Genomic DNA, 27,902 nt, shown 5'->3' on the forward strand with positions numbered 1-27,902 from the left:
TGCATCTCCTATATTTATTAGCTTTTAGAGACAATGGTGATTTCTTTCCATACAGACTGCATTAGGATATAACACAGAGTTGTGAAAAAATATTGGTTTCTGGTGGTGAAGATTCTTCTGGTAGCTTCAGGATTCCATCCAGCGTTTTTAAGTTTGGCAAACAGGAGAACACTCTAAAGCAGAAGTGAAAAAAAAAAGAAAAAGTAACCGTATTGAACAAAAGCATTGTATTTTACTTACTGTCTTTATAAATAAGTGCACTTTGCCTATTGTTACAAGAAAGTTGAGTGGCTATCATTTTATTTTGTTTTGTTTTTAATCTATGCAATAAGGTTCTAATAAAATACTATTTATGTGCATTGAGCTGATCACCCTGCTGTAGCTTGCCCTCTCAGGAGCTACTGTATGGTTCTGCCTATTATAAATATAGATCAGAGAAGTAGGACTGCCTACAGTCTGTTTTTATAAGAGAATTTCAGTCCAGTTTCTACAAAACCCTATAAAGAAAAAAAAAATGAGAGAATTTAGCCAACTAACCACGAGAGAAAGAATGAGATAATGAGACATGTACACATCATGAAGTTAAAAGTTTTTAAAAATGGAAAAAGTAAAGAAAGCACATATTGTTTACTGCTAATTAAGGAAGAATTCTCACTGTGAGTTATAAGAAGACGAGGGGGTCGAGAATAACCTTGTGCTGCATGATTTTCTCATGACAGCATTTTTGAAGCTCACATTTTAAATTTATACCTTCCAGGTTCAGGAAGGTGTCACGTACCCCTTCCAGGTTCAGGAGGGGGCCTGCACGTCAGCCTCGTTACACAGTAGTCAAATACCTAGCAGTATGAGAAAGTAGTGTTTCCTTTCAAGTGGACAGCTTTTCTAGATCTGGGAATTCTGTGGCCCTGGGATTCGCCCGGGATGAAAGACACCGACATGCCATGTCAGCTAAGGGTGGTGTTGACCTCCTTGGAATGCTGTCATTGGCTTCATGATTTGCTTAGCACTAAATGCTTCCTGCACATTATCATATTTATTCCTCACACCAGTTCTGTTAGGTTGGTTTTTATCCCCCATTTTAAATCACTTATCCAAGATCATAAAGCCTGTAGGTGACAAAGCAAAGATAAAAATCTAAGTCTTCTGGCCCTAATGTTTAGACTTAGCTGACAGGAAACCCTAACCACTACTTCCTTTCAAAAAGTCAAACTATGGTGAACTAAGATCACATTTTCTTCTGAAGAACGGTAGAAGAGTTTGCCTATGGGTGTCCCAGGAAATGGGGCTACCTTCTACCTACTGGGACTTACACTATGAGCTTTATCAGTAAGTTTTTTTCTCTTTTGAACTGTGCTCTCTTCTTTTTGAAGGATCTGAAACAAAGGGGGAAGGGAAAGATAGTCACAATCTAGGTGACAATGATCAAGAAAAATCTTACACTTAAATCATTCTGATCCTGTTGTAAAGGGTCACTGAAAGTCTGGTCCAAATCTTGATGTAGAGATACCCAGAAACAAAATGAATGCTGTTACGATCCTAAAAGTGTGAATTCAGGACCAGGTTATAGCCCAAATTTGGATGAACTTGGGACTTCAGTTTAGTTTCTTAGCAGAAGTGGATACTTAAGTCCTTTCCTCATGCTTTAAAATGTCTGTATCTTTCTGTTTAAAGTAACCCTGTACTACCCAAGTCAATACAACCTGACATTTTATAGCTTGAACGCCAGTCTATATCCACCTTGGACTCAGTCCAATGGAGTTAATGTTAGAAAATAGAAGAGCCTCATTATATCCCTCATTCTCACATAACTCTATACCACATCATAGTGAAGACAGATTCATAGTGAGACCTCAGGGCATATCAGATTTCAGACAGTGAATCTTAATTCTATTGTTGTAAGGCATCCTTTGAAGGGAGGCAAATCACTGAAATGGGATCAAGGTAAAACCCCACATATAGATTAACAAAACTAAAAGGTAATGCTAATTTTCTTTATGACTAGAAATGTGCCTTTTTTGGAATGGTGTTGAAATGCCCAGCTAACCCTCCTCTGACTGTTGCAAATATAATTTTAAACTTCAAAATGTTATTATGGTTAAATGTTAGTTCAGTTGTAAAGCAAATGTTCTGCTAGTTTTCACTTATGTAAAAGCAATTTGAGAATTTATTATCACAGAACATGCATTTTGCCTTCGGTTTACAGTCATGGGGGAGACAACGGCAATAATGAGATTTATGTAGGAACAACAGAGATTACAATTTTTATTTTGACAATCTTTTGTTGTACATCAGGGGTTGAGGAGTCTAATATTAGGTAGGCCTCTGGACTACTGTTTTTGTCATGGGAAAATGGCAGCTTTAGAAAGGAAGGTAGTGAGAACTATGTCTTTTATTGAAGTTGAATGTAGATGAAGGAAGTATTCATAGACCAAGTATGGCACCTAGAGATGATCTAATGCTTCGTATGATAGATTCAAACTAAGACATGAGTTGACTTGTCATTTGGGGGCAAATACAGTTTCTAGAACTCAGTCGCTTATTATTTTAAGTTCCCGCAAGTGGTGCTGGGAATTAGCTAGGGAGAAATCAGTGGGCATAGAATTTCCTGCACACTCCAAGGTGTAGACTGCATCATTATCATTAGGAATGTCCCAGTAGTGACAAAGAAATTAAATGGTTTATTCTTCACAGGTTTTCAAGGACTTTCAACCACTAGGGTAGATTGAATCAATTATTTCTTTGTATTCACTTAATGGTGCCCTTGTGGTCCAAAGGAGTGAAAATAAAACCGGAGAATAAACAATTTATAAAATTATCACATGGACCTCAATAGGATTCTACATGTAGAATTTTTTTTAAAGACATAATATCTTTTAAACATTAGATAGAAAATGCATAGGATTTGAAAGTCTAAAATGAAGCATCTTTGTATATGTAAAGTCACATTACAAGAGAAGCCTAAACTTTTAAAGCAATCATAAATTAACTCAGAGAAGAGTGTATTAAAGATTTTTTTTAAAGGTCAGCTTAAAGTTCTTTAGTTGAGCTCAGAAGCATGAAACATTCAACTCTTAGTAGATATGATAAATATTTGCCAAGGGAATTTAAGCAAGAGGGGAACAACTGTTAAAGTGTAACATTCAATAAAGAACATAGATGACAAAGGTGTTAGGGGCCTTACCGTTTCCGGTAATTTTGGTGAAACTCACACGGGTTCCTCTTGAGCATGAGGGATTCTAGGGGAGTGCGCTGTAAACTGGAGAGCCCAGTCAGAGACTCAATATGGTTTTCAGCCAAAGATAAATGCTGTATCTGGGGTATCTTTGGCAATTGTTTAAAAGATGTGAGATGGTTTTTGTTCATATTTAAAACTCTGCATCTGGATAAAAAAATATAACACTTGTCATTTGTCTCCCAAAAAGAATGGTTAACTACCAGATCTCGACCATAACCCCTCAAAGGAGTGACAATGACATTTTCTACAAGTTTGGTTTGTAAAAGAAGAGAAAGATTTATACTAAAATATTCAGAGGAAATAAGCAGAATATATGAGACTGTAAGTTTGCTGAGTGCAGGAATCTGTTTTCTTTTCCAATGTATACACTTAGTACTTGGCATAACATTTGGTCCATGGGGGATTCACGATATGTGCCAAATGAAAGAGTGAATGGCTGCATATAATCTCAGTGATATAGTAGTACACAACAGACACATAATAACTTGTGAAGAGTATTGCCTCCAAGTACTGAGATTATAGTTGTTTTTTTTCTTAGCTGACAGGATGCTATATTGAATGCTGTATGAAAATGAAAACTTAAATGCTATATTGGAAAAAAATAGCATTGTAAGTCCGAAAAAAAAAGTCTTTTATATAAAAAAAAGAATAAAAGTTATCCTTAGGAGAAGAAATGTGTGTTAGGCATTTAAGGTGAATATATTTTCCTGACATATGTTTCTCAGTATTTTTGCCTTAATTGTGTAAGACCATGCAAATAGAGGAAATGATTCCAAATCTGTCACTGACACCTTGCCTTGAGGAAAAATTCCTTTATGTACACGTTGGAATTTAATACCATGAGAAAAGCACAGGGAACTTACTTATGGGCCCTGTACTCCATAAGGACACTTAGTAGATAATTATTGGTAATGTTAAAGATGGTGCTAAACAGAGTGCTTCTACACAATGGTATTAGAAAAATTCAGTTTGAACCGCCCCCCCCCATCTCATTGTAATTTTTTTCCACATCTATTCATTTCCTTTCTTCCTTCCACTCCACCTCCATATGGATATTTCACACCGTCCTAATCACACATTTGATAATTTGGGGTTTTTACTCTTTTCCAGGTTACACAGAATCTTTAGAAGCACTTCAGTACTATGACAATTTGTAATAGAAAACCCAGCCCAAGCAGTTCCTGTCTCTCTGCCCCTCTCTCTGTCCATGAAGTCTTTTCTTTTCTTAGCTGCCAGTCATTCTCTCATTTTATTTTATTTTTTTAAAAAGTTATTTATTGAAATTCAAATTAGTTAACACACAGTGTAGAATTGGTGTCAGGAGTAGAACCCATTGATTCGTCACTTACATATAACACCCAGGGCTCATCCCAACAAGTGCCCTCCTTAATGCCCTTCACCACACACTAAAACAAATTCAAAATGGATGAAACACCTAAACATGAGTCAGGAAACCATCAAAATCCTGGAGGAGAAAACAGGCAGCAACCTCTTTGACCTCGGCTGCAGCAACTTCTTACTAGACATGTCACCGGAGGCAAGGGTAATAAAAGCAAAAATGAACGACTGGTATCTCATTTTCAACATCCATCCATCCCTCCCAGGCTCTCAGATTCACCCCGTCACAGATCCCCGGTTAGCAGGATGTTAGGCAAGCAGAGCAGCAAACCCAGTGTGGTGTTTTCCCTGGGGCAGAAGGAAGGAGGCTATGAATATACACGCATCAACTTTTTTCTCCTTTTTTTGACATGTTGATTTGGCAGTTGTAAAATTTGAATTGCAATTACATAATTTTATATTATGTATCCTATTTCTAATGAAAGAAAAGCCAAAAGAATACATCTAGAGAACACTAAATTTAGGTTAAGTCTTTTCTTTAGTGACTGTGGTTTCTCTCTCTCTTTTTTTACATTAAGATAGCAAAGATTTGGAAGTTTATTGATCCGGATCAAGTAAAGTTCAGATACTCCAAGCATCTTTTAGTTCAGTATTTCTAGAGCATGCCATGTGATTATTAAAAAGTTTTTTCGTTGTATGTGTATTTAAAAAAATATAGCTAATGTATCACTATTATATCCCTAGAAGAGAGTCTGGCAAAAACAAAAACAACAAAAAAACCCTCAAAACCTCAAAACCTGAATGAATCAATATCAACTGCCATTGAGTTTTTATTTATAGTAGTGATATTAAGTTTCTTTTGAGAATTTTTACTTAGATATTTTACAATTTGTTAAAAACAACATAGGTAAAATCAAATGCTAGGCAAATCTGCCTAAAGTTTCCAAGGGGTGTTAAACATGATTGAAGATAACCCAGGCACATTGCATATTCTGACCCTTCTTCTGTCTCCAACTGTTTCCCTCTCCTTTGTGGCTGTGATGGTCTTTTTGTTGCCCTGTCTCAATCTATGCTGAGGGATGTATCTTAACCTGCTCTAGGACTTACTCTTCCCTCTTGTGGCTGCCTGATTTCCTTCATCTTCTACTTCTCTCCTGAAGACCTCTGTCTGTTCCTTGGATTGCTATCAAAGCTCACAGCACCTATCTTTGTGCCTGGTGAAGCTGACAGAGGCTCTCTACAATCCTGAGCAAAAAGGCAGATTATCTTTTAACATCAGGAGTTTGGGATCCTTGGAAGACCAAAGAGTCTGCATATTTGTAAAAACTTTTAGTTTGTTTCTGTCTCTATTCTCACCCTTCCATTAGAATGTGACCTTGAAGCCAAGATTCTTGCCAACTATCTGTAGAGTCTTTCCTCACAGGTGCTCAACAAATATGACTGACTAAAAATCTCTATCTTACAACAACAGTATTTATATAATATAATTGCATTTCCAGTGTACAATAGAAGGATTATGGCAAACTTTTCTGCCAGTATGATTCTACGATTGCAAATTCCTCCCCTAAAAATTGCTGTTAATACTAATTTAGAAAAGAATAGATTTTGTCCTCTAAAGTGTGACATTTTGACATATAAATTTCCCTTTTTGCCTTGTCCAGGCATCATTTAGGACTATCACCTTTAAGACCTGACCATATGGCCACGGTATGTGCAGACAATAGTCACATATGCCCACATAGCAAAGATTTGACTCTAACTTAGTAACTAGACATGCTAAAAAAGCAAGTACCTTGGCAATCTTATGGCACTTAAGTCCACCAGTGAATTATCCACTAACCAGAGGGTTTCGACTCGAATTAGTCTTCTAAGAATCCTGTTAAAATTTGCAACTTGATAAGGGTCCCCCAAATCCTGAAACGAAAGGTTCAAATTCTGAAGGGAAAAATAAATAAAAAGAAAAGGCAAGTTCTTTGTCAACTTTTAAAAATAGTTCTTCATTAAAAATGTGTTTAAATATGTTATTTAACTATGTTATTTAAATATGTGTTAAATATGTTATTTAAACCAATAGTTTTCACCTTTTTTGTGTGTGTCCTCTAAAACACTCACACATCCAAACACTCACAATTACCTTGCAGATTCATTCTCAGATGGGGGAGGTAAAGATCCTGACCTAATCCTGATTAGAATGAGATACAAGGTTGGAGGTGGGGAAGGCAGGATCCTGAAACTGAGTCTGAAATTCTCTAGGGGTTAAGGGAGGAAAGGATGACATTCTATCTTGGAATTACTGATTTGAATGTTGAGTTACCATTTAGCCTCCTTGGAAATACTCAGAAATCACATTTAAAAAGGTTTCAAAGTAAACTACCATCATTCAAAAGATGAAAGCTATGATTTTCTTTTCAAGTAGTTAGGAATACATACCTAACGATGACTTAGCATATTTCACAGATAGTAGATACTTTATGTTTGCTTTTAACAGCAGTCAACTTCAATTTAAAGAAAATTAAAACCACTTTTGGTGGTTTTACAAGAGCATTGCTCTTGTAAACTCTATTCCTAAAAGTCAACTTAACTTTTTTGTTTCCGCAATTTTACCATCAAGTTCTGTCAATAAAATTATTGAATAAAATGGCCATCCCTTTTTAAAAAAATGAAGCAGAATGATTTAATATTTTAAAGAAATATAGGTATCTCTATCTTTAAAAAGATCATTAAAGTCTTGATATTTTAGGCATTAAACATTATAAACTTTGACACTTTAAGTTCCATTTTCCAAAAGTATAAAACGTCTTAATTCCAACATAAAACTTAAGAAATGATAAAAGATTATATCTATCATTTTATATTGAATGCCACCACCTCAGAGAGGCATTTTTTGGACCACTATGTCTCAATTAAGTTTTCTATGTTAGTTAGAGTTTCTTTAGCCGTTCTCCTAGACTACAGTTATCTCAAGGCCAATTAAATTTTCTATGATAATTTATGATGAAGTCTCCATTGGCCTTTGCAGTATATCCATGGTTTAAATGGCAGCTATAAAGAATAAATGGATATATACACTGAAATGATTACCTCTAAAGATAGTTCTGGGAGTGGAGGTCAAAGTTTCAGGTGTATTAGTTAAATTTTTTAATAAATAGGCCTATGGTGTCAATTTTTAAGAGTAGAATGTATCCATCCATTATATATGAAAACTTTACTTTTTTTTTTTTTTAATTTTTTTTTCAACGTTTTTTATTTATTTTTGGGACAGAGAGAGACAGAGTATGAACGGGGGAGGGGCAGAGAGAGAGGGAGACACAGAATCGGAAACAGGCTCCAGGCTCTGAGCCATCAGCCCAGAGCCTGACGCGGGGCTCGAACTCACGGACCACGAGATCGTGACCTGGCTGAAGTCGGACGCTTAACCGACTGCGCCACCCAGGCGCCCTGAAAACTTTACTTTTAAAAAGAAAAGAAAGCACTGTGTAGGGAAACAATATTCTATTTTTATATCTGCCACTACCAAGATATGTAACTTCTGGCAAATCAATTCTCTTTCTGAACTTCCCTCTCCTTTTTGAAAGGAAAGGGTTTAGACCAGACCCTCTCCATAGCTCCTTCCCACCTCCTAATTCCATAATTCTAAAACATAAATGGCCAATCTGTGAAACAAAAGAGGCCATCAAGAGGCCCCACTGAGCAGGTTTTAAACTCAGTCTTATTTCTGGAAGGCTTCCTAAATTCTTCACGTACAATTTGGTCACTCTAAGAAACAAAAATATTGGCATCCCGCTCAACAAAAATAATGTTGAGACATTGATTTGCCCTTTCATTGCTACCAACACAGCCTTCCCATTTATGTGTTTACTGCCCAAGATGACTTGATCAGGCCAGAATTAGAGGCTTGAAGGATCACAGCCCCATAGCTTTGTAGTGCCCAGGCTGACTGATTACAGGCACTGTTTTCAATGATAGTGGCTCCATCAGTTGGGTCATTTTCAGCACCAAGAAATCACAGCTCCTGTTTTTCACTGCAAAAGTTTTATTTGTTCCAGGATAGTTGTGTTCAGACCAAGCTGGCTGCTCCAGCTGATGAAAATTTTTGGCGTAATGCATTGTTCAAGGGATTCTAGATGGCATCATAAACTCACTGATATGGAATGTTGTCCAACCCTTTGATATTCATTATTGTCAAATGCAACAATTTCATTCTGGGGTATTTTAAACTTCTCCAAAATTGAGCAATATTAGGATAAGACACAGGGTAGAAAATAAGTAACACGTCATGATGAAGAAGAGGTGAACAAAGAGATAGAGAAGCCCATACACCACTAGTTTTAGAGAAAACTCCGAGGAAATGCTGAAAGTTTTGATATTTATGCTAGCGATTGCCCTTAAAATGGGGGGGGGGGTGGTCATAACAGAATCAATGTGGAAAAGAGACCCTTTTCTGTCTTTTAAGTTCTCACCGTGCAGTCCTCCCAGTTTTCTTGTAGCCATGTTTCCCATTTGTTTTTTTCAAGGACTCTTTTCCGAGCGGGTAAGACACACTCCTCCTGTCTGAAGAGCAACTCTTCTGTGGAGGGTCCTGGGCAAAAATCACAAGGTGAGATCTTGGAAATTGGTTTAGGGCAGCAGGACTGACATCTTCACTTGATATTTGTGGGATTTTTTTGTTTGTTTTTGTTTTTTGTGTTTTGGTTTTTTTTTTGAGAGAGAGAGAGAGAGAGCAAGAGAGAGGGGCAGAGAGAGAGAAAGAGAGAGAGAGAGAGAGAGAGAGAATCCCAAGCAGGCTCCTCACTGTTAGTGCAGAGCCTGATGCAGGGCTCGAACTCATGAACTGTAAGTTCATAGCCTGAGCTGAAACCAAGAGTCGGATGCTTAACCCACTGAGCCATCCAGGCACCCTTCAGTTGACATTTGGCCAGTTTTTTTAAACTTCCATGAGATATCAGAATTGAGGAAAACATGAGTTAGCCTGTAATATGCCCAAATAGTGTGAGCAGTAAAAAAAATGAGCTAACTTTTAACCTTACATAAACTATTTCTTGTGCACATAAGAAAATCACCAGTAGAGTAACTTTAGTCTCACATAATTTTCTCTTTGGGGATATGAAGTCACTCGTGACTTTCCCTCTCTTTTGTTTCTCAACTCAGTTAGCCACTTGGTTCTATAACCTTTCTGCTGGAGAATCTGTCCCCTTCCTTTTCAATGTCTAGATCCTCATATCTCCTCCCTGAACAATAACTACTTTCTTTTGGATCTCCTTGTTTGAAATCTTCCCTCCTTCAATATAAATGATAGACTTTTCTAGCCTTCTAGAAACACAGCTTTTTGCCACACTTCCATGTTGAAAACATTTCAGAATTTTCTTACTGCCTACCAGTTAGAGATGGAAAATCCTGGTTTGTCAAGCAAGGTTTTCCACAATCTTTTTTTTTTTAGTTAAAAATTTTTAATGTTTATTTTTGAGAGACAGAGAGAAACAAAGCATGAGTGGGGGAGGGGCAGAGAGAGAGGGAGACACAGAATCTGAAGCAGGCTCTAGATTCTGAGCTGTCAGCACAAAGCTCGATGCAGGGCTCAAACCCACAAACTGGGAGATCATGACCTGAGCCGAAATCAGACAACCGACTGAGTCATTCAAGCGCCCCAAAGTTTTTGACAATCTTATCTCAATCTCCATTTCCACACTCATTCCCACTATTTCCCAACCCTGTTGTCCTCCAAATCAGGTTTGCACAAAATTTCCATGGTTAATGAAAGGATATCCTGTTTCCAGTCTGAGGTTGGGTGCTAGGTGATTGTGTATCTCCAGATGACTAATTTTAATTTTCTGAGCTTCAGTTTTCCATGTCAGCAAAAATACAGGAAAGACTAGAATCAAGGGCCTAACGTGAGTTGAATATGATGAGAAGTTATGTTTGTTTGAAGTTCATACTGCTTTATAAAAATACTGATTTCCAATTCCATTAGAATGTATTTCTTTATTAGCAAGTATAACTCTATTGTGTTGCCCAGGAAAACTACAGTCTATTATGATGCTAACTGGGCCTCTGACAGCAATCCTAAGCTCAGTGATTTCAAATCCCTCCCACTCCACAATATGTTTCTATGAATCCTCCCTGGAATCATTTGTGTACATTTCCCCCACGCCATTTTTCTGGAATGCACGATTCTTATTTCACAGGTGAAAAGAAAGAGATATACTAAAGAAAGAGGTGACTAAAGGCATCAGGAACAAACTTTGCTTTTGTGGCAGTTTTGTCCAGGCTTTGCTGGGAGATAATGAGTCCATTTGTGAAGGATTTATGGAAGGCAATAAAAGAGTCCAATATTTCATTATTTTGACACAAACATCTCTTCTTTCATCAGGTGCAGGTGGAAGATTAGGTGCAACCTGACCTTTCTGGTATTTCTCTCATAATGAACTGTACAGTTTCCACCCAGGAAATCACATAACCCTGAAGTATCCCAACCAATTTACAAATAAAATATCCTTGTGTTAAGTTTTCTTCCTCATTGATTAAGCTGATTGGAATTAAAAGTCACGGAACTGGAAAAAACTGGATAATCACCTAATTGGGCAGACCTTGGGCTCTATTATCTTTAATACACCCACCCGAAATTTGGTAGCTTGCTTTGTGCAAGAGATATCCCCAGACTTATTAAACTCTGCCCTATATTGTTTGTTTGAGTTCTATTGATCTTCTGTTCTTTCAATTATTATTTTTTTTAAACAGCTTTCAAAGATCTCTTTGAAGTTGAAGCCAAAGGTCACTTCCACTGTGAGGAATTATATTAAATTGGATTCTTTCTTTTTTAAACTCGGACTTGGTTGGTAATTGAAGATATATCTTAGCAGTTGAGAACTACAGTCTGGAATATCTGACATCCTTGGAATGTCGACTTTTACCTGCCATCTCTGAGCTGGTACTTTGTCCCCTCACTGGATTTGTAACTTAGCAGCAGTGACTGAATTGACTTGCTGAGGGATTTTCAAATAGAAGGCATCCACAGTTGAAAGAATTCTGCCAACAGTTGGCTCTGTTGCTTCATTTAATTGGGAGGAGTCAAGTCAGTCTTGATCTGGCCATCAAAGCTTTGGGAAATTGCTGTTTATCACACGCAAGATAACCTTTCTTTTCTTAAGAACTCTTCCCGGATGTACAATTGGGGCAACCGAGATGAACTGAAGTAGTTTGGATGGGTGTTTCAGGATCTAATCTAGAAGAAGGGTAATTGTTACTAGAATACTTTTGAAAAGCACTTGTCTATCTCACATATGCACACAGAAAACTTAAACTAAATTAAGGACAGTGAACAAGGGACATCTATTTCCTTCACAATTTGAGGTGATGAGATTTTCCCATGTTTTCAATCCCCTAGATCATGTTCCATTCCTTTTACAACTAGTCATTTGCAAGAGATTGGGTGTTGTTAATGGTCTATGGAAGGAAAATGTGCCTTATCTCTGCAGAGCGATGATTCCTCTGCATGAATGGCCACTGTGGTCCTTATGTGGGATTAGTTTTGTTGACTGATGACCTTAGCACATGACCTGGCACTTAAACCGGGGAAGGAGAGAGGCCACCGTGCTCTCTTTACACATACTCATTGTCAGTTTACTCCTACATCTGATTCCCCTGTCATCCCTCAGTGTCTTCAGTTCAGTTCTCTCTAAACCTCAACTCTCCATCCATGCTCGGAGTACAATTTATTTTTGCCTCACTGTGGCACAATCATCAACCACCACCACTACCAGCACAAACACACACACACACACACACACACACACGCCAGCACCCTTACTGTATCAGTCTTTCCACTGTCTATTCAAATTTCTTCCCTCCAGACTTCCAAAACTAGTATTTTTACAGTATGGCCCTCCGATCATCTGCGACAGAATTTCCTGATAATTTTACAAATGCAGATTCCTGGGCCCCACTTCCTGCTAACCACATCAGATTTGTTGAGAGTTGGGCCTGGAAAAGTGCTTTTTCCACAGGCCTCCAGGTAATCTGTCCACACACTGAAGTCTAAGAACCAGCTGAAGCTGCCCACTTTGAACCCTGGTAAGACCTCTCTTCCTTTTACTGATGGACTCCTTATTCATGTGACACATACGGCCTCTACTTCCTTTGGCCTCCCACCTTCCTAATTCCCCATAATTTCTTGCTCTTTGAAAAGTATTCTCTCTCAGTCCCCACAGAGCAACTTGAGTTTACCTCTAGTAGTACTGTCTACTAATATTTTAAAACTAGGAGTCAGTGCTGAGCTGCAAACAAAGCTGACAGAGTTAAAACATAAGGACATATTTTACCCAAAGTTTCAGAAAATGATGCTATTTTAGTCCATCTTTGTCAACTGATTTTGAGTGAAAGAAGAAAGGCATTGTGTGGTAAAGTGATGCTACTGGGAGAGGGAAACGAGCAGGCGAATATATTTAAAGCAACTTCTTCTAAATCAGTATTACAATGGTACAGTATACAATATAACTGCAAATCTGTAAATACAGATGGAAGATAGCCAAGATATTTGATGTTTTGTAATGACTAAATACTCACTGCAGCCGAAATTATGTCTAATATTATTTCATCAGCTTATGGTATATGCAAAAGAGACATGAGAAATGGATGGTGCTTATTCTTACATAATATAGAATCCATTGAAAGCTATAACAATTTGGGGCTCCTGGGTGGTGCAGTCGGTTAAGTGTCAGACTTCAGCTCAGGTCATGATCTCACTATTCATGAGTTCGAGCCCGGCTTCGGGCTCTGTGCTGCCAGCTCGGAGCCTGGAGCCTGCTTCGGATTCTGTGTCTCCCTCTCTCTCTGCCCCTCCCCCGCTTGCACTCTGTCTCTCTCTCTCTCTCTCTCTCTCTCTCTCTCTCAGAAGTAAATAAACATTAAAAAATTAAAAAAAAAAAGAAAGCTATAAAAATTAAACATTGTGTATATTAGGGGCTACAGATAACAATTCTTCATACTGTCACAGTAGTGCACTTGTAAAGTCTGACAGAATGAGAAGGAATAGAATAACATTAGTTTATTCTACCAAATTTAACATGCTTAGTGAAAATATAAAATAAAACTCCCTGGTTTATTTAGATTCCCAATTGATGTTTTAAAAACCAATGATATAAGTAAATCAGGTTAAAGTGATTCATCAAAGTGACAATGTCATTCATGATCATTAAATATTGTAAATAATAAAATTCCAACAAAGATCACTGGTTAAATATATTTAGTAATATCCATATGATGGAAAGATAAATGACCTTTAAAAAAACATGTTTTGGGTAATATTTAATAACACGGAAGAAATGCTCCCAATAACGAGATAAGCAAAAAAACTCAAGATACAATTTTTTTGTACAATTCCGTGAAGAAGTATGTGAATATATTTTTCAAAAAAAGGCTAAACAGAAACAAAATAAATCACAGTGGTTATTTGTGTATCATTGAATTACAAGCTCATTTTCATCTTTCTATTTTTCTAGTATTTAATACTGAGCATTCATTATTTACATAACCAGATATGTGACCGTGCTTTAAAGTGGCTTCACTAACTATATTAATAATTCTGTGGTCTTGATAAAGAAAATTTTTCTACCTCCAAGTAATATATTTGTTTCCCCAAGTAATGTTTCTAATCCACAGATACAATCAACTCAGAGCACGTACACAAAGAACACATACATTTGTTCTTTACCTTCTCTTATTCTTGGGCAACGCAGCTGACTTCCTTGAATGTCATGTTGTTCTACCTTGTGCCAAGTGAGGAACTTAAAGGAGTCTGATGGAAGCTTTAAAATAAGAGGAGAAATAGCATCTGGTCATACGCGATTCATGTACTTTTATGTGTAAAAGTAATACAGATCATCGCCAAACATTCAGCCACATTGAACTGCAAATACCTGACGGTGTCCTTATAGAAGTCATTTTAGTTCATTTTAAATTATGTATTCTTATACAGATTAGCATCTCCAACACCTGCAACTGATTTACATCTGGTGATAAATGACAACAGTAATACATACGTATACCCATTCATGAATCCGCTTTACAGCACCTCTGATAAATCATTCTTTAATATTTATTGAATGTATATTAGGGGCTACAGCTAACAATTCTTTGCAGTCACACTAGTACACTTATAAAATTTGATAGGATATAAAGGAATAGTCAAATATTGGTTTATTGTACCAAATTTAAAATGCTTGGTAAAAATATAAAACGAAACTACCTGATTTATTTAGATTGAGAGATCTCATTCCCTTTTCCGTTTTATAACAGTTCTAATTGTTGGCGGCTCTTTATTATACGGGACCCCAAGCCTCTCTAACTTGCTTCAGTTGTCAAAGTTCTGCCTTTTGAGGCTCCATAGAAGTCACACGTGGCTACTATTTTAAGTGTTTCGTAACGATTGTCATCTTCTTCCTAAGTCGTACCGTTATTACTCACAGATCATGGCTGACAAATCATTATATGATTCTCCTTGGAAAGAGTTCTAATTTATTGACATTGTTCTTAAAATGTGTAGCCAGTATTGAAAGAAATATTGTAGGTCTGGTCATCTTCCTTGTTCTGGACAGTGTATTACCAACCAGACTTTGTGCCAACATCATATTTGGGGCAATTTTTTATTGTTTACCATTATGGCGGCTGTAGTCAATCAAAATTCCCCATATCTTATATGGTATATGATAGTCTCAAGGTTAACACAAATGAAAAGGCATATTACACGGAAAAGAGTGTCCTGTTAAATACAGACACCATACATTCATTCTTCTGTTAGCCAGTGTTGTATACATAAACAAACAAACCCAGAATATTTGATATAAAGAAATGTCATTAGAGTATTTGGAACAACCACTTTCATCTCACAGAGAAGCATTGCACAGAGCTTATGTTTTGCTTGAGCTGTAAATTTGTGTGACTAATACTAACATAAAAAAAAAAAACAAAAAAAAAACAAAAAAAAAAACATTTCCACCACTGAATAAGCTTATGAGGCTCTGGACTGAACTAAGTGAAGCATTTCCCTTTGCTACAGGACTCCGCAGAGACATTATTTGCTAATATACACCGTGAGTCTCTACTCACAAAGTGTTCCCCTGGACTTTTTAAATCATAAAAACTTTTATTTTTGAAGCAGCACGGGGGGCTCGTGCATCTTGTGAAGCAGAATTTGGAACATGCCGACTCAGAAGAAAATGATAAGAGGTGGCTTTTTAATAATCATTTAGCTTTGATTTTTTTATCTTCATTGCTTACTCACTAATGACCATGGATGTTCTAGTAAATACCTCCATATCTTCATTTAAAAATAGAGTAACAAGGGGTGCCTGGGTGGCTCAGTCAGTTAAGCGTCCGACTTCAGCTCAGGTCATGATCTCGAGGTCTGTGAGTTCAAGCCCTGCGTCAGGCTCTGTGCTGACAGCTCAGAGCCTGGAGCCTGTTTCAGATTCTGTGTCTCCCTCTCTCTCTGACCCTCCCCCGTTCATGCTCTGTCTCTCTCTGTCTCAAAAATAAATAAACGTTAAAAAATATTTTTTAAAAAAATAAATAAAAATAGAGTAACAAAATCTCTCTACCTTATTGATAGCAAAAAGCTAAAAAGCTAATGAATGCTTGAGCAATTCTTTGAGATAATCTGAGGATTTGCTAATATGATTTTAAGGAATTCACTCATTCTTTGGAAATATTATTTAAAAAACCAAGAAACATACATTTTAGATTATTGAGGAATGTGATCCCTGGACTATTCTTGGCTGTTGAGTTCACATGTTTATGGAAGCTTCGTTCCCAATTTCCAATGTGTTTTTGGATTGTTTTTTCTTGCTTCTATCATAGAATAAAAATATATTAGAAGTTAAATTCCCTGGAGTTGCCATACCCCATTGCCTTTTTGTGCTATTTCCTGATGATCTTACTGGAAAAAGAAGAATCTAAGCTAAAGCTGTATTTGAGAAGAAAGTTTCCATTTTTCAACCGACATCTAATTTTGTACAAAATACTGTTTGCCTTTTTAAAGGAGTTCTGTGGTTGATTTTGGGATTTCTGATATTATAGGAAAATGAGCTATTACATTTCTCTGTTTATGTTTATGTGAGGTTGTCAATATGCGGCAGTTGTGTGACCACTGCTTCTTCCTAAAGGAATTGTGAATACTTGTGTCTTACCTTTTTGTTGTTCCTTTCTTAATTCTGATGGAAGAAGTGATTAATCCATTGGTTCAATAGATATTTCCAAAGTTGGTTTGCTTCATTTCATTTCACTCATTTATTCAAAAATATATACTGTACCCTGCTGTGTGTCAGGCACTGGGGATATAAAGTTAAATAAAATATGGCATTTGTGCTTGAAAAACTCATTTCCTATCATTGGAGAGGCAGATATTTGGAGTAACCCATCTTGATCCAGGGGGCTAGATGAAACAATTATAAATGAAGGAAAGGAGGGAAAAGCACATACGGTTCCACTGAGATGGCAGAGGGGAAAGTCTTGGAAGTGGTGAGTTTGGCAGGAAACCATTTCATCTTGAGGACAAAGGACATTCCAGAAAGAAAGGCGATAAATCTTAGGCCAGAGACAGAATTTGAACTCAGCAGGGGAAAGGAAGGGGTGCCATTTCTGTTTTTGTGGTCACTGTCTTTTCTATTCATCTCCAGTTTGCCTTCCTTCCCACTCCAGCTTCTTTCCATTTCCCCTCTGAGTCAGGAGTGAGGGTGTCAACATTTCATTCCTTCCCAATTACAAGGGTAGATTTAAGAACTTTGTACACTTATTTTAAAATGTTTAAAAGAGGCCAACTAATCTTTGACAAAACAGGAAAGAATATCCAATGGAAAAAAGACAGTCTCCTCAGCATATGGTGTTGGGAAAACTGGAGAGCAACATGCAGAAGCATGAACTTGGACCACTTTCTTACACCAGACACAAAAATAAACTCAAAGTGGATAAAAGCCATAAATGCAAGACAGGAAGCCATCAAAATCCTAGAGGAGAAAACAGGCAACAAGGGCTTTCACCTCAGCCACAGCAACTTCTTCCTCGACATGTCTCCAGAGGAAAGGGAAACAAAAGCAAAAATGAACTATTAGGACCTCATCAAGATAAAAAGTTTCTGCACGGTGAGGGAAACAATCAGCAAAACTAAAAGGCAATGTACAGAATGGGAGAAGATATTTGCAAATGACATATCAGATAAAGGATTAGTATTCAAAATCTATAAGGAATTTATCAAACTCAACATCCCAAAAACAAATAATCCAGTGAAGAAATGGGCAGAAGACATGAATACTTTTCCAAAGAAGACATCCAGAAGGCTAATTAATGGACATGTGAAAAGATGCTTAACATCACTCATCAAGGAAATACAAATCAAAACCACGGTGAGATACCACCTCACATCTGTCAGAATGGCTAAAATTAACAACTCAGGCAATGACATGTTGGCACGGATGCGGAGAAAGAGGAATACTTTTGAACTGCTGGTGGGAATGCAAACTTGTGCAGCCACTTTGGAAAACAGTATGGAGGTTCCTCAAAAAATTAAAAAGTATAACTACCCTATGACCCAGAAATTGCACTACTAGGTATTTATCCAAAGGATATAGGAGTGCTGATTCAAAGGGGCACACGCACTCTGATGTTTATAGCAGCACTATTGATAATAGCCAAAATATGGAAAGAGCCCACATGTTCATCAACTGATGAATGGATAAAGAAGTGGTATACACACACACACACACACACACACACACACACACACACACACACAGTGGAATATTATTTGGAAAGCAAAAAGAATGAAATCTTGCCATTTGCAACAACGTGGATGGAGCTTGGGTGTATTATGCTAAGTGAAATAAGTCAATCAGAGAAAGACAAGTATCACATGACTTCATGCATATGTGAATTTAAGATACAAACAGATGAACATAAGGGAAGGGAAGTAAAAATAATATAAGAACAGGGAGACAAACCATAAGAGACTCTTGAATACAGAGAACAAACAGAGAACACCGCTGGAGCGGTATGGGGTGGGGGGATGGGCTAAATGGGTGATGGACATTAAGGAGGGCACTTGTTGAATGAGCACTGGGTATTATATGTAAGTGATGAATCACTAAATTCTACTCCTGAAACCATTATTACACTATATGTTAACTAACTTGGATTTAAATTTTAAAATTTCAATGCAAGATAAAGTACATTTTATGAACTTCGCATTAGGTAAAGAGCAAATGAAAAGTATTTACCAGGGACGATATTCCAGAATCTGAATGTGGATGAAACCTTCTGTTCCTTGACAGAGCTGACCGAGTGTGTGACTCACTCAGATTGGAGCAATACGATGAATCAGATGCACAAATCTGACTGCTTGTGTTTCGACCTGAGGAGCTGAGCCAAAGACAATGCTTAAAGTGTTTGTGTATCTCTTTTAAAATCTTTAAATGTACATTTCTTTGTATATAGCAGCCATAGCAACAAATTATAAGCACCAACCTTTCCACTGAGAGGATAAATGATACCCTAGAAATTTATCTAGATCTCAGAGGGACTTTGACGTCTTGTCATAGTCCTAAGCACATTTCTTATGGCTAATAGTCACTTGAGGCAAATTCTCCCCAAAGATAAGAGGGTCTGCCTAGACTGTATGTCTTAGAAAAGTAAATCTAATGGTACAGAGAAAAGCACATACATCCTTTCAAGATCTGAATGAGGAGGTCAGCCCTCATAGTAAGACATCATTCCTAATGGAGCTACCGGGGCAGACTGGTACAAGCAGGCATCCTTAAACTTTCTCTTGGTTTCCCCATTAATCTGGCTTACATTTTCCCTGGAATTTCCCCAAACCTCTTATACTTCTACAAATTGGTGGCAAACAAATAAAAAATTCAGGTTCTTTAATCAGTTTTACTCACTTTGAAATATTACTCGACCATTTTGCTTAACAACAGCCCAGTGCTCTCTGTATCCCCATTTTTATACCCCTGAGATATAAAACACCCTTTCTGCTCTCCTAGAGCAATTCTCTGGTTCATTATTCATTGTTTTTCTTACACTTTTCCCTATCTCTTCAGGAATAGTTGCAAGTTTCTCTTTCTGTAATTGGCGCTGTACATTATTTTAAGCCAATTTTAAAATAATATCTAAATATGCTTTTTCATGTTAAGTAAAACTATACATATCTCTCTTTCTTTCTGACCTCTTTTTACTCTTGATAGATCATTTTTCAGGCTCCAAGAATCTTAAGACAACCCTCTATATTTTATGGCACAATTATGCCTCAGTAGCAATTTTGCTTACAAGAAACTACACATCTCTTGTATATGAGGTTGCCTTCATAAAGTACAATTTAATATGTCTTTTATTTTCCATGTATTAGCTGAGCTGGTACACTAGAAGAGCATAGCCAGTACATCATATTCCACAAATAGCATTGCTGTGTCATTAAAAATAAAACAACTGGGGGCGCCTGCGTGGCTGGGTCGGTTGGGCGTCTGACTTTGGCTCAGGTCATGATCTCGCAGGTGACGAATTCGAGCCCTGTGTTGGCTCTGTGCTGACAGTTCAGAGCCTGGAGCCTGCTTCGGGTTCTGTGTCTCCCTCTCTGTTCCCCCCCCTGCTCATGTTCTCTCCCTCTGTCTCTCTGTCTCTCTCTCTCTCTCCCAAAAATAAATAAACATTTTAAAAAACCATACCCTATTATCAAAGAGAAAATTATTCCTCCATCTGCAACTAAATAACAAATCAAGAATTTTATCTTAATTATGTGAAAAAGTCAGAAAATGTATGTCTCTCATATCTTTCCCACTTGAGCAATTCATTAATAGTTTGGATATTGTTTCTTGTAATTCGCAAAGTGTGCCTTGCCATTGAAACAAATTAACAAACACTAGAAGAAAAACAGCAAATTGTGTGAAATTTATTATTCCTGAGGCAGGTAAATCCTGTGATTGATAACTGGAGTTTTGGTCACCAATTGGGGAAAACACTGGGAGAAAAGGGAATAACATATTGGGATGAACAGGATGAAAGTTTAGCTGACTTTTTTGGTTCATTTGTTTTTAATAAAATATTCTAGCTATTTTCTGCCAAAATGAAGTTAGGAAACTAGGATAATGAACGTGGCTGAATCTTTCATCAGTGATTGTTGTCGTGTTACTCTAAACTCCATTGATGGTTACACAGTGTGAATAAAAAATCTGGAGGTCTTCTTCTCTCTTGTTTTTAACCTAATGTATGAGAAGTGGTCATAGTTTACTTATCCAATCTCTCCAAAGAAGTCACAGGGGAAAAAAAGAAAGTCACATAATTAAAAGATCTGACAAGAGAGATCCACTTGACCGGGTTTTACTGTATTTATCTTGTATAATGCTACAGATTAAGTACAATCATTTCAATGTGAGATTCAGTTTAAAAATAACTCAAAATCATCTCATCATCTTAGTTTACATTAGATGACTTGGGGATTTAAAGTAGAAGTCCTCTTTATGCCATTATCCTGATTACTACTAGACATTTATTAATAATAGAAGTTAATTAAAGCTTGGTAACACAAATAAATAGGCTGCTAACATCCCTAAACTCTGTCTCTCTGTCTCTGTCTCTGTCTCTTTCAGGTTATCTGAGAAGATTCTAACCAATAGATGACCAGTCTGATTGTTATTCATGTGAAATTTTTTCTGAGGCTCCAAAGTCTAGTTTCTATCTGTCGCATTCTCATTGCTCTCCGGACCCACACCAGGGGGCAGTGTCTGAAGAGTGGTGTGCTGGAACCTTGTGGTAGAAACTAGAGGGGCACTCTCAAAATCTTCTTTGTTCTGTTACTTCTGTCTTCAATTTCAAATAAAATTTTTCTTTGGTCTGATTTTTTGGGAGAAATCTCAGCAGTAAGATAACTTCTGAATCTTTGGTTTAAAAAAGAAAAGAAATGGGGCACCTTTTAGGTTATGTTTCTAACTTCCACTTCATCTGCAACTTTTTTAAGTTTACTTATGTTTTTTTTAATTTTTTTAACGTTTATTTATTTTTGAGACAGAGAATGACAGAGCATGAACGGGGGAGGGGCAGAGAGAGAGTGAGACACAGAATCTGAAGCAGGCTCCAGGCTCTGAGCTGTCAGCACAGAAGCCGATGTGGGACTTGAACTCACGGACCGCGAGATCGTGACCTGAGTTGAAGTCCGACGTTTAACCGACTGAGCCACCCAGGCGCCCCAGTTTACTTACTTATGTTGAGAGAGAGCATAGAAGGGGCGGAGAGAGAGAGAGAGAGAGAATATCGCAATTAGGCTCCACAGGCGTAGATTCGGACGTGGGGCCAGAACTCACAAACTGTGCGATCTTGACCTGAGCCCAAGTCAGTGGCTTAACTGACTGTGCCACCCACGCACCCCATCTGTAATGTGTACATCGCTGAAGTCAAAGCTGAAAGACCTGTAAGTCCTAGGAATCTGAGGAACAGATACTTTAGCCAAGGCACTTAGCATCTCTAATGGTCAGCTCCTTATGTTTAATATTCAGAAGACAATGTAGACTCTGACCGATAGTGGTTTTTGTTTGTTTTGTAACATCACTGCTATGATGACGACTACGACTATTACAATATAATAGTTTCATAGTTAACATTTATTAACCACTTGCTATGTGCTGGGCACTGTACCAAGGGCTCTACATGGATTAGCTTACTCATGTAAGCCTCACAGTTACCAAATAAAGTGATCAACATGATTATTTTGTTTGTATTATTATAACACAATGAACATTATCGTTTATAGACGAGGACACTGAGGCACAGAGAGGTGGCATAATTTGCCCAAGGCACATTAAGAAATGATCAAGTGTTCTTACCACGATGACTCAGATTAGCTTTACATAAGCCACTGTGATTCTTTAAATAACTGTAAAGCTGTATCATCATGAGGGTGCAACTGTTATGAAGGAAAACCATTAATACTGATTTTCTTATTCCGATTGCTCCGCCTAACTACATATAAATAATAGCGCTAGTTAATAGGACATGTAAATCTGAGCAGCTACTATTTACTGAAAACAAAAGTTACGCCTTGAGTAGTAGAACCCATGAGAACACCATTCCAGATAACATCAAGCTGTTTTTAAAACCCTCTCCTATTCCCCCTCCACAAAAGAAAATAAAACCAGACACATGCAGTTTAGCTGGTATATTGGTTTACTCATTTTTAATCTTTCTGCCTGCAGTGAACAAACAGTTATCATAAATTACAAATCTCAACCCTTATGAAAGAGCAATTAATTTTATTAATGCTCCAATATAAAGCTGCCATGGAGAAGGTGCCATGGCTAAAAGTATACAGCATTTGTCAGCAGTGATTTATAGTGTCTTTAAAATAGGTGGCATTATCTGAATTGGGCATCTATTCTTAGTTTTAAAAAGTGTAGAATGGCTAACAAGAAGGAATCAGGTGAGCTGAGAGTGCTGGATAGAAAGCAACAATAACGTAACTTATCAACTCATGAGCACCTTTCGTCAGAAGATTGCGACGTCCTTTTTCAGTCACGAATTTATAAGCCTCATAAATTGTCAGCTGCAGTGGGTGCTATCTGTTTAATTAAAATGTCAAGTTGGTGATTATGTAAGGCGAGTGAAGGGGGAAATGGCGGATGGCCTAATTTCTGAGGAGAAGCTGAGCTCCTGGGTTGAAAGAGGTATTGTTGGGCACCCATCATACAAAAGGCCAGGGGACTCCTTTTAGACACCTACGGTTGTCAAAATTGTGTTTATATGACTCAATTTCTAAACATCCCATTTATATTCACTGCCGCATCATGAGAACTTTGTGTTTAGGAGGGAAGGAAGGAAGCTCAGTCTTATTTCTCAGTTAGCCAAGGTCACTTTTCCCAAATCCTCAACCTCCCTCCGTCTCTCCCAAAAGTATTGTTAGGTTCTCAAATCTTGTGGGATCTTGCTAAAACCAGGCAATTCTGAACTAAGGCCTGGAAGAAAATTTCCATGGACTCTGGAGCATTAATTTTGGATGAAAGGAGATATTATTCTAGCCTTTCTTATTTCCTTGACCTTTCTTTGTTTTTATTTTCTTTTTTTTTTAATCCAGACTCCCTGTGCTGTCTGTGCCTGTATTTTATTCATTTGTAATATGACAGTGATTGTGCATCTCTGTATAGTAGAGATGATAATGAGGTAACAGAAAGACTCTAAATGGAGTTCTTATAAAATCAGGAAGAAATCTGATGCTATAGTGTGTTCGTTTCCAAAATGGCAAATTAGGTATACAGGTTTTTAAATTTCTGATGGCTTTAAATGAAGTTCCTAAAACTAAACCCATTCATTGAGTAAATAATAATATACCAATAAAACGTAGGGGTGGAAAACTTTTTCCTTCTTCCACTCTAGGTTCTTTGGCTGGTCTAATCGTTAAATTTGACACAAGATAGATTAACAGGAGAGAAAGATTCAATTTCATACATACGGGAGCCCATGAAGATATGAGACTCAAAAACGTGACCAAATTTCTTCCAGACTAAGAGCTATTTTTTTTTGTAGGCCCCACACCCAACATGGGACTTGAACTCATAACCCTGAGATTAAAAGTTGTGTGCTGTACTGACTGAGCCAGCCAGGTGCCACAGAAATAATAAATTTTTGAAGAATTGACAAGTCAAAGAAGTTTGGGCTTGGGGTAGTAAATATTTGTTTACACAGTCCTCTCAGCCCTAAATACCCTCTCTCTGGTGATAACAATGCCTTCTACCCTCTTGGTGCAGGGAGGGTCCCTCACATGGGAGATTTATTTCCTGCTTTCAGGGAGACAGAGGAGGATCAGAGTGACTTTCTTGTACTGGCTGTTTCCTAACTAACTTCATTCAAAGTAATCGTTATGCCAAAGTAGCATATTTTGGGTGCCATATCTTTTTCCCTTTGAGTATTGTTCCAAAAAATTATGTGTTTTACAGATATCCCCAAAGTATGTCAGTACCCACAACCTGAGATTTTAACAGATATATCTTAAATTACTTAGATTGTTGATTCTAAAACCACGTAACAATATATCTTGAGAAAAGCACAACTAGAGTTGTCATTTTTCTTGTTCTGTCTGAATGAGACAGTTTTAAATTTTATGTGAACTTGTATTCTTTAAATTTTGCATTTTTTATTCTTTTTTTTTTTTTTTTGAGAGTGCACACATGAGATCAAGCAGGGGAGGGATAAAGGGAGAGGGAGGGAGAGACTATTAAGCAGGCCCCACACTCAATGCAGAGCCCGAAGCAGGAGCTCACAACCATGAGATCATGATCTGAGCCAAAATCAAGAGTTGGACACTTAACCTACTGAGCCACCCAGGCGCCCCTAAAGTTTGATTTTTTTTTACAGGATGCATTTTCATCCTGTTCTTCAGCCCTGTGAACATTCTTATAAGCACAAATAGGCCCCCAAATTAAGGTACAACAAAAGTAAAAGGACAAACATCTATCCAACTTCTCCAGAGGGAAATCTCGTAAACTTCAAAAAACAGTAGTGGGTTCCCTGACATTTATAGAAGCATAGATATATTTCAACGCCAGAAGCAATGAAGAGAGATTGCAATACCACGATGTTTCCTCTATGAGAGGATGTTTAGAAATTGTTAGAACTTTATTGTAACCACATATGTAACTTCCACTTAGAAGGTTTTCAATGCTTGAAGAATGTTTTACTGCTCTATATGGCGTTGTAGCAGAAAATTCAACCACCTACAACACTACAAGAGAGAAGAAGAATATAAACACTATAGGTTAATAAGTGATTGAAGTAGATCTTGTGAACGGGGATAAAACTGTAAAATCCCAAATGAAACTGACTGTGTAAGAGGAAGGTAGTATGAATAAGCCCCTTGTTTTGTGATGTGCAGAAATGTGATTGAATGAATACTAGCACTAAGAAAGCATTTTTTCTTTTTTTTCCTCCCTCTGTCCCTCCCATCATCATTCCTCCTTCTCTCCCTCCCTTGCTTCCTTCCTTCCTTGCTTCCTTGCCTCCTTGCTTCCTGCTTCCTTCAAAATTTAAAGACTAAAGTTTAACTTGTAGGCTGGGCATCACTTCATCACTTTTTACACTGTCTCTAAAATAATTCTGTACATATTTACTCATTTAAAGATAATAATATTGGTCATAAATACCATTTCATGGCAGGCTCACAAATAAATCTCCTCTGGTATTGTGTATTAAAGGTTGTTAGCAAGTTGGGAAACATAAAGTGTATAATTTCTCACAGAACTTCTTACCCATTTAAAAACTATTACTTCATGTGCCCATTTCTCCAAATTATGACAGTTTTTAACACAAAAATCAACAACACCGAGGCACTGTTTGAGATATACACGGCTTGCTAACAAAAGCAGAGCTTTGGTAAGGGAGCTGCTTCAGTCTCTAAACCCTGCACCTAAGCAAGATTCCTCTCTCAGCTACAGGCAGTAAACGGAAGCTATCAATAAATTTCACACACTCATATGAAACCACAGTGTTTATAATCCTGAAAACTGACGGTGCAAATGTCGCTTTTTGAAAGATGAGAGCCAAGTTACATACCAATAGAAAGACAAAAAAGCTCAAGAAACTTGAAAACTCTGTAATTGTATATTTTCTAATAATTGGCATAGTTTGGAAAACATTTATGGAACAGCTATGAAATTTAAAAGTGAGGAGCGGTGCCTGGGTGGCTCAGTCGGTTGAGCGTCTGACTCTTGTTTTTGGCTCAGGTCGTGATGCCAGAATTGTACAATTAAGCCTCACATTGGCTCTGCACTGAGTGTGGAGCCTGCTTGGGATTCTCTCTCTCTGTCCCTCTGCCCCTCACCCCTGCTCATGTGCTTTCTCTCTCTTGAGAAAAAAATTTAGAATCTTAGAATAGAAGAGTCAGGTAACAAGGATTGGGTTTTGGCCTCTTAATCTGATCTTTGGCTCTACTGAGCTGGTAAAAGTTCTGTTTTCTCCATTTAAATTTAATTAGTTAATAGATATTAACTAATATTAACTAATAACTAATAGATGTCAGCTAATAGCTATTTCCTTCTTATTTTCTCCTCTTTCTACGGAAATTCGCACATGCTCTCCCAAAGACCCCAGTGTATCTAGAGACATACTATTCCTAAAACAGTAAGGCCACCTCTCTCCATTACAATGATCAAATGAATTGCATTTGTAGCCAGCTGCATCAGCGTTGGGAGAGAGGGTGGTGGTAGGGTTTTCTTCTCTCTCAAAGCAACTGTCATCGGTAACACAGGTTGCGTGACTTTGTGAATGAAATGTAATCCAGTAACGCTATCTATGTTTGTTTTCTCTCAAGTAACGACTAAAGTTACTTTCAACATTTCGTTTTTCTTACCTTTCCGACATGCCTTGCTGGTGCATAAATTTCCTCTGGCCTTCATAAAGCTATTTTTCCAAAGACCTTTCTCATCGTGTTCCCGGGAGGAGATATGAGAACTGTCCACCAAGAACCTGCTGCCTCTTTGGGGGGTCTTCCATGTATTCACTGTGACCAAGGACACAAGCTGTTACCTAGCAACCTGGCCTTTTAGGAGGTATTGTTACCAATCTCTTAGAGCTCATCAAAGGAATTCTTGTGCTGCTGGAGCAGGGTAAGAGTGAACATTGTTTCCAGGGAGTTGTCTACACTGCGGTGTAACTGAACCTTGACTACAGAAACATAAACGACAGCAGAGGGAACAAACCACCATAGATTCCTGAAAACTTTGCGGTCTTCCGTTCCATTATTTCCTGAATTGTTTGCATCGGGCTTGGGTTTAGCCAAAGTGGTACTTGTGCAATATATCCCTCAGTATTTGGTTTCTTGCTTCTCTTCTGTAGTTTTGGAAGGAGCAGAAGGAGCAAAAGGGAAGTTATCTAACTCCTGCTTGAAACCTGCTCAGATAAAACTTTGAAGACCGGGAATTCGGACTTGTTAAGCATGAGAAAGAATAATAGATTTTTATTTCAAAGCAAATGTGTACAACTTTTCACAGAAAAAGCAGAGAATATTATATTGTATATTCTTTTATTGGTCCAACAAGTTTTTAAAAATTTATTTATTTTGAGAGAGAGAGAGAGAGGGAGGGAGAGAGGGAGAGAAAAAGTGAGTGAGCAGGGGTAAGGCAGAGAGAGAGGGGGAGAGAGGATCCCAAGCAGGCTCCACACTGTCAGTGCAGAGCCTGACCGGGGGCTCCAACTCGTGAACCGTGAGAACTGTGAGATCATGACCTGAGCCGAAACCGAGTCCAACACTTCCCGACCCGAGACACCCAGGTGCCCTGGTCCAACAAGTTTGTTTAGAGTACCTACTGTG

The 27,902-nt window shown here is 37.7% G+C and overlaps 1 protein-coding gene and 1 long non-coding RNA gene across 4 annotated transcripts in view; one reads left to right on the forward strand and one right to left on the reverse strand.

Moving 5' to 3' along the window:
* The window catches only part of LOC122242045, an 89,473-nt gene extending 68,104 nt beyond the window's left edge, over positions 1-21,369 (forward strand). The window contains exon 3 of the long non-coding RNA XR_006222198.1: positions 21,202-21,369. This is a non-coding gene — a long non-coding RNA (uncharacterized LOC122242045). The remainder of the gene's footprint in view (positions 1-21,201) is intronic.
* On the reverse strand, positions 1-27,110 carry LOC102955083. Of its 3 annotated transcripts, none has more exons than XM_015535269.2 (8): positions 26,943-27,109; positions 18,835-18,976; positions 14,280-14,373; positions 9,034-9,152; positions 6,366-6,487; positions 3,182-3,379; positions 1,311-1,373; positions 1-173 (listed from the first exon to the last, which is right to left on the reverse strand). In XM_015535269.2, the coding sequence occupies exons 1-8, from the start codon at positions 26,966-26,968 to the stop codon at positions 62-64; spliced, it is 876 nt and encodes a 291-aa protein (XP_015390755.1). In that variant the 5' UTR covers positions 26,969-27,109; the 3' UTR covers positions 1-61. The 3 variants fall into 3 exon arrangements, with proteins under 3 accessions (XP_015390755.1, XP_007077124.1, XP_015390756.1); XM_007077062.3 differs by having other exon boundaries at positions 6,366-6,508; XM_015535270.2 differs by lacking the exon at positions 1,311-1,373 and having other exon boundaries at positions 6,366-6,508; positions 26,943-27,110.
* Between the last annotated feature and the right edge of the window lie 792 nt (positions 27,111-27,902).

Source organism: Panthera tigris, chromosome C2 (genome assembly GCF_018350195.1).
Source record: "Panthera tigris isolate Pti1 chromosome C2, P.tigris_Pti1_mat1.1, whole genome shotgun sequence".
Classification (NCBI taxonomy): domain Eukaryota; kingdom Metazoa; phylum Chordata; class Mammalia; order Carnivora; family Felidae; genus Panthera; species Panthera tigris.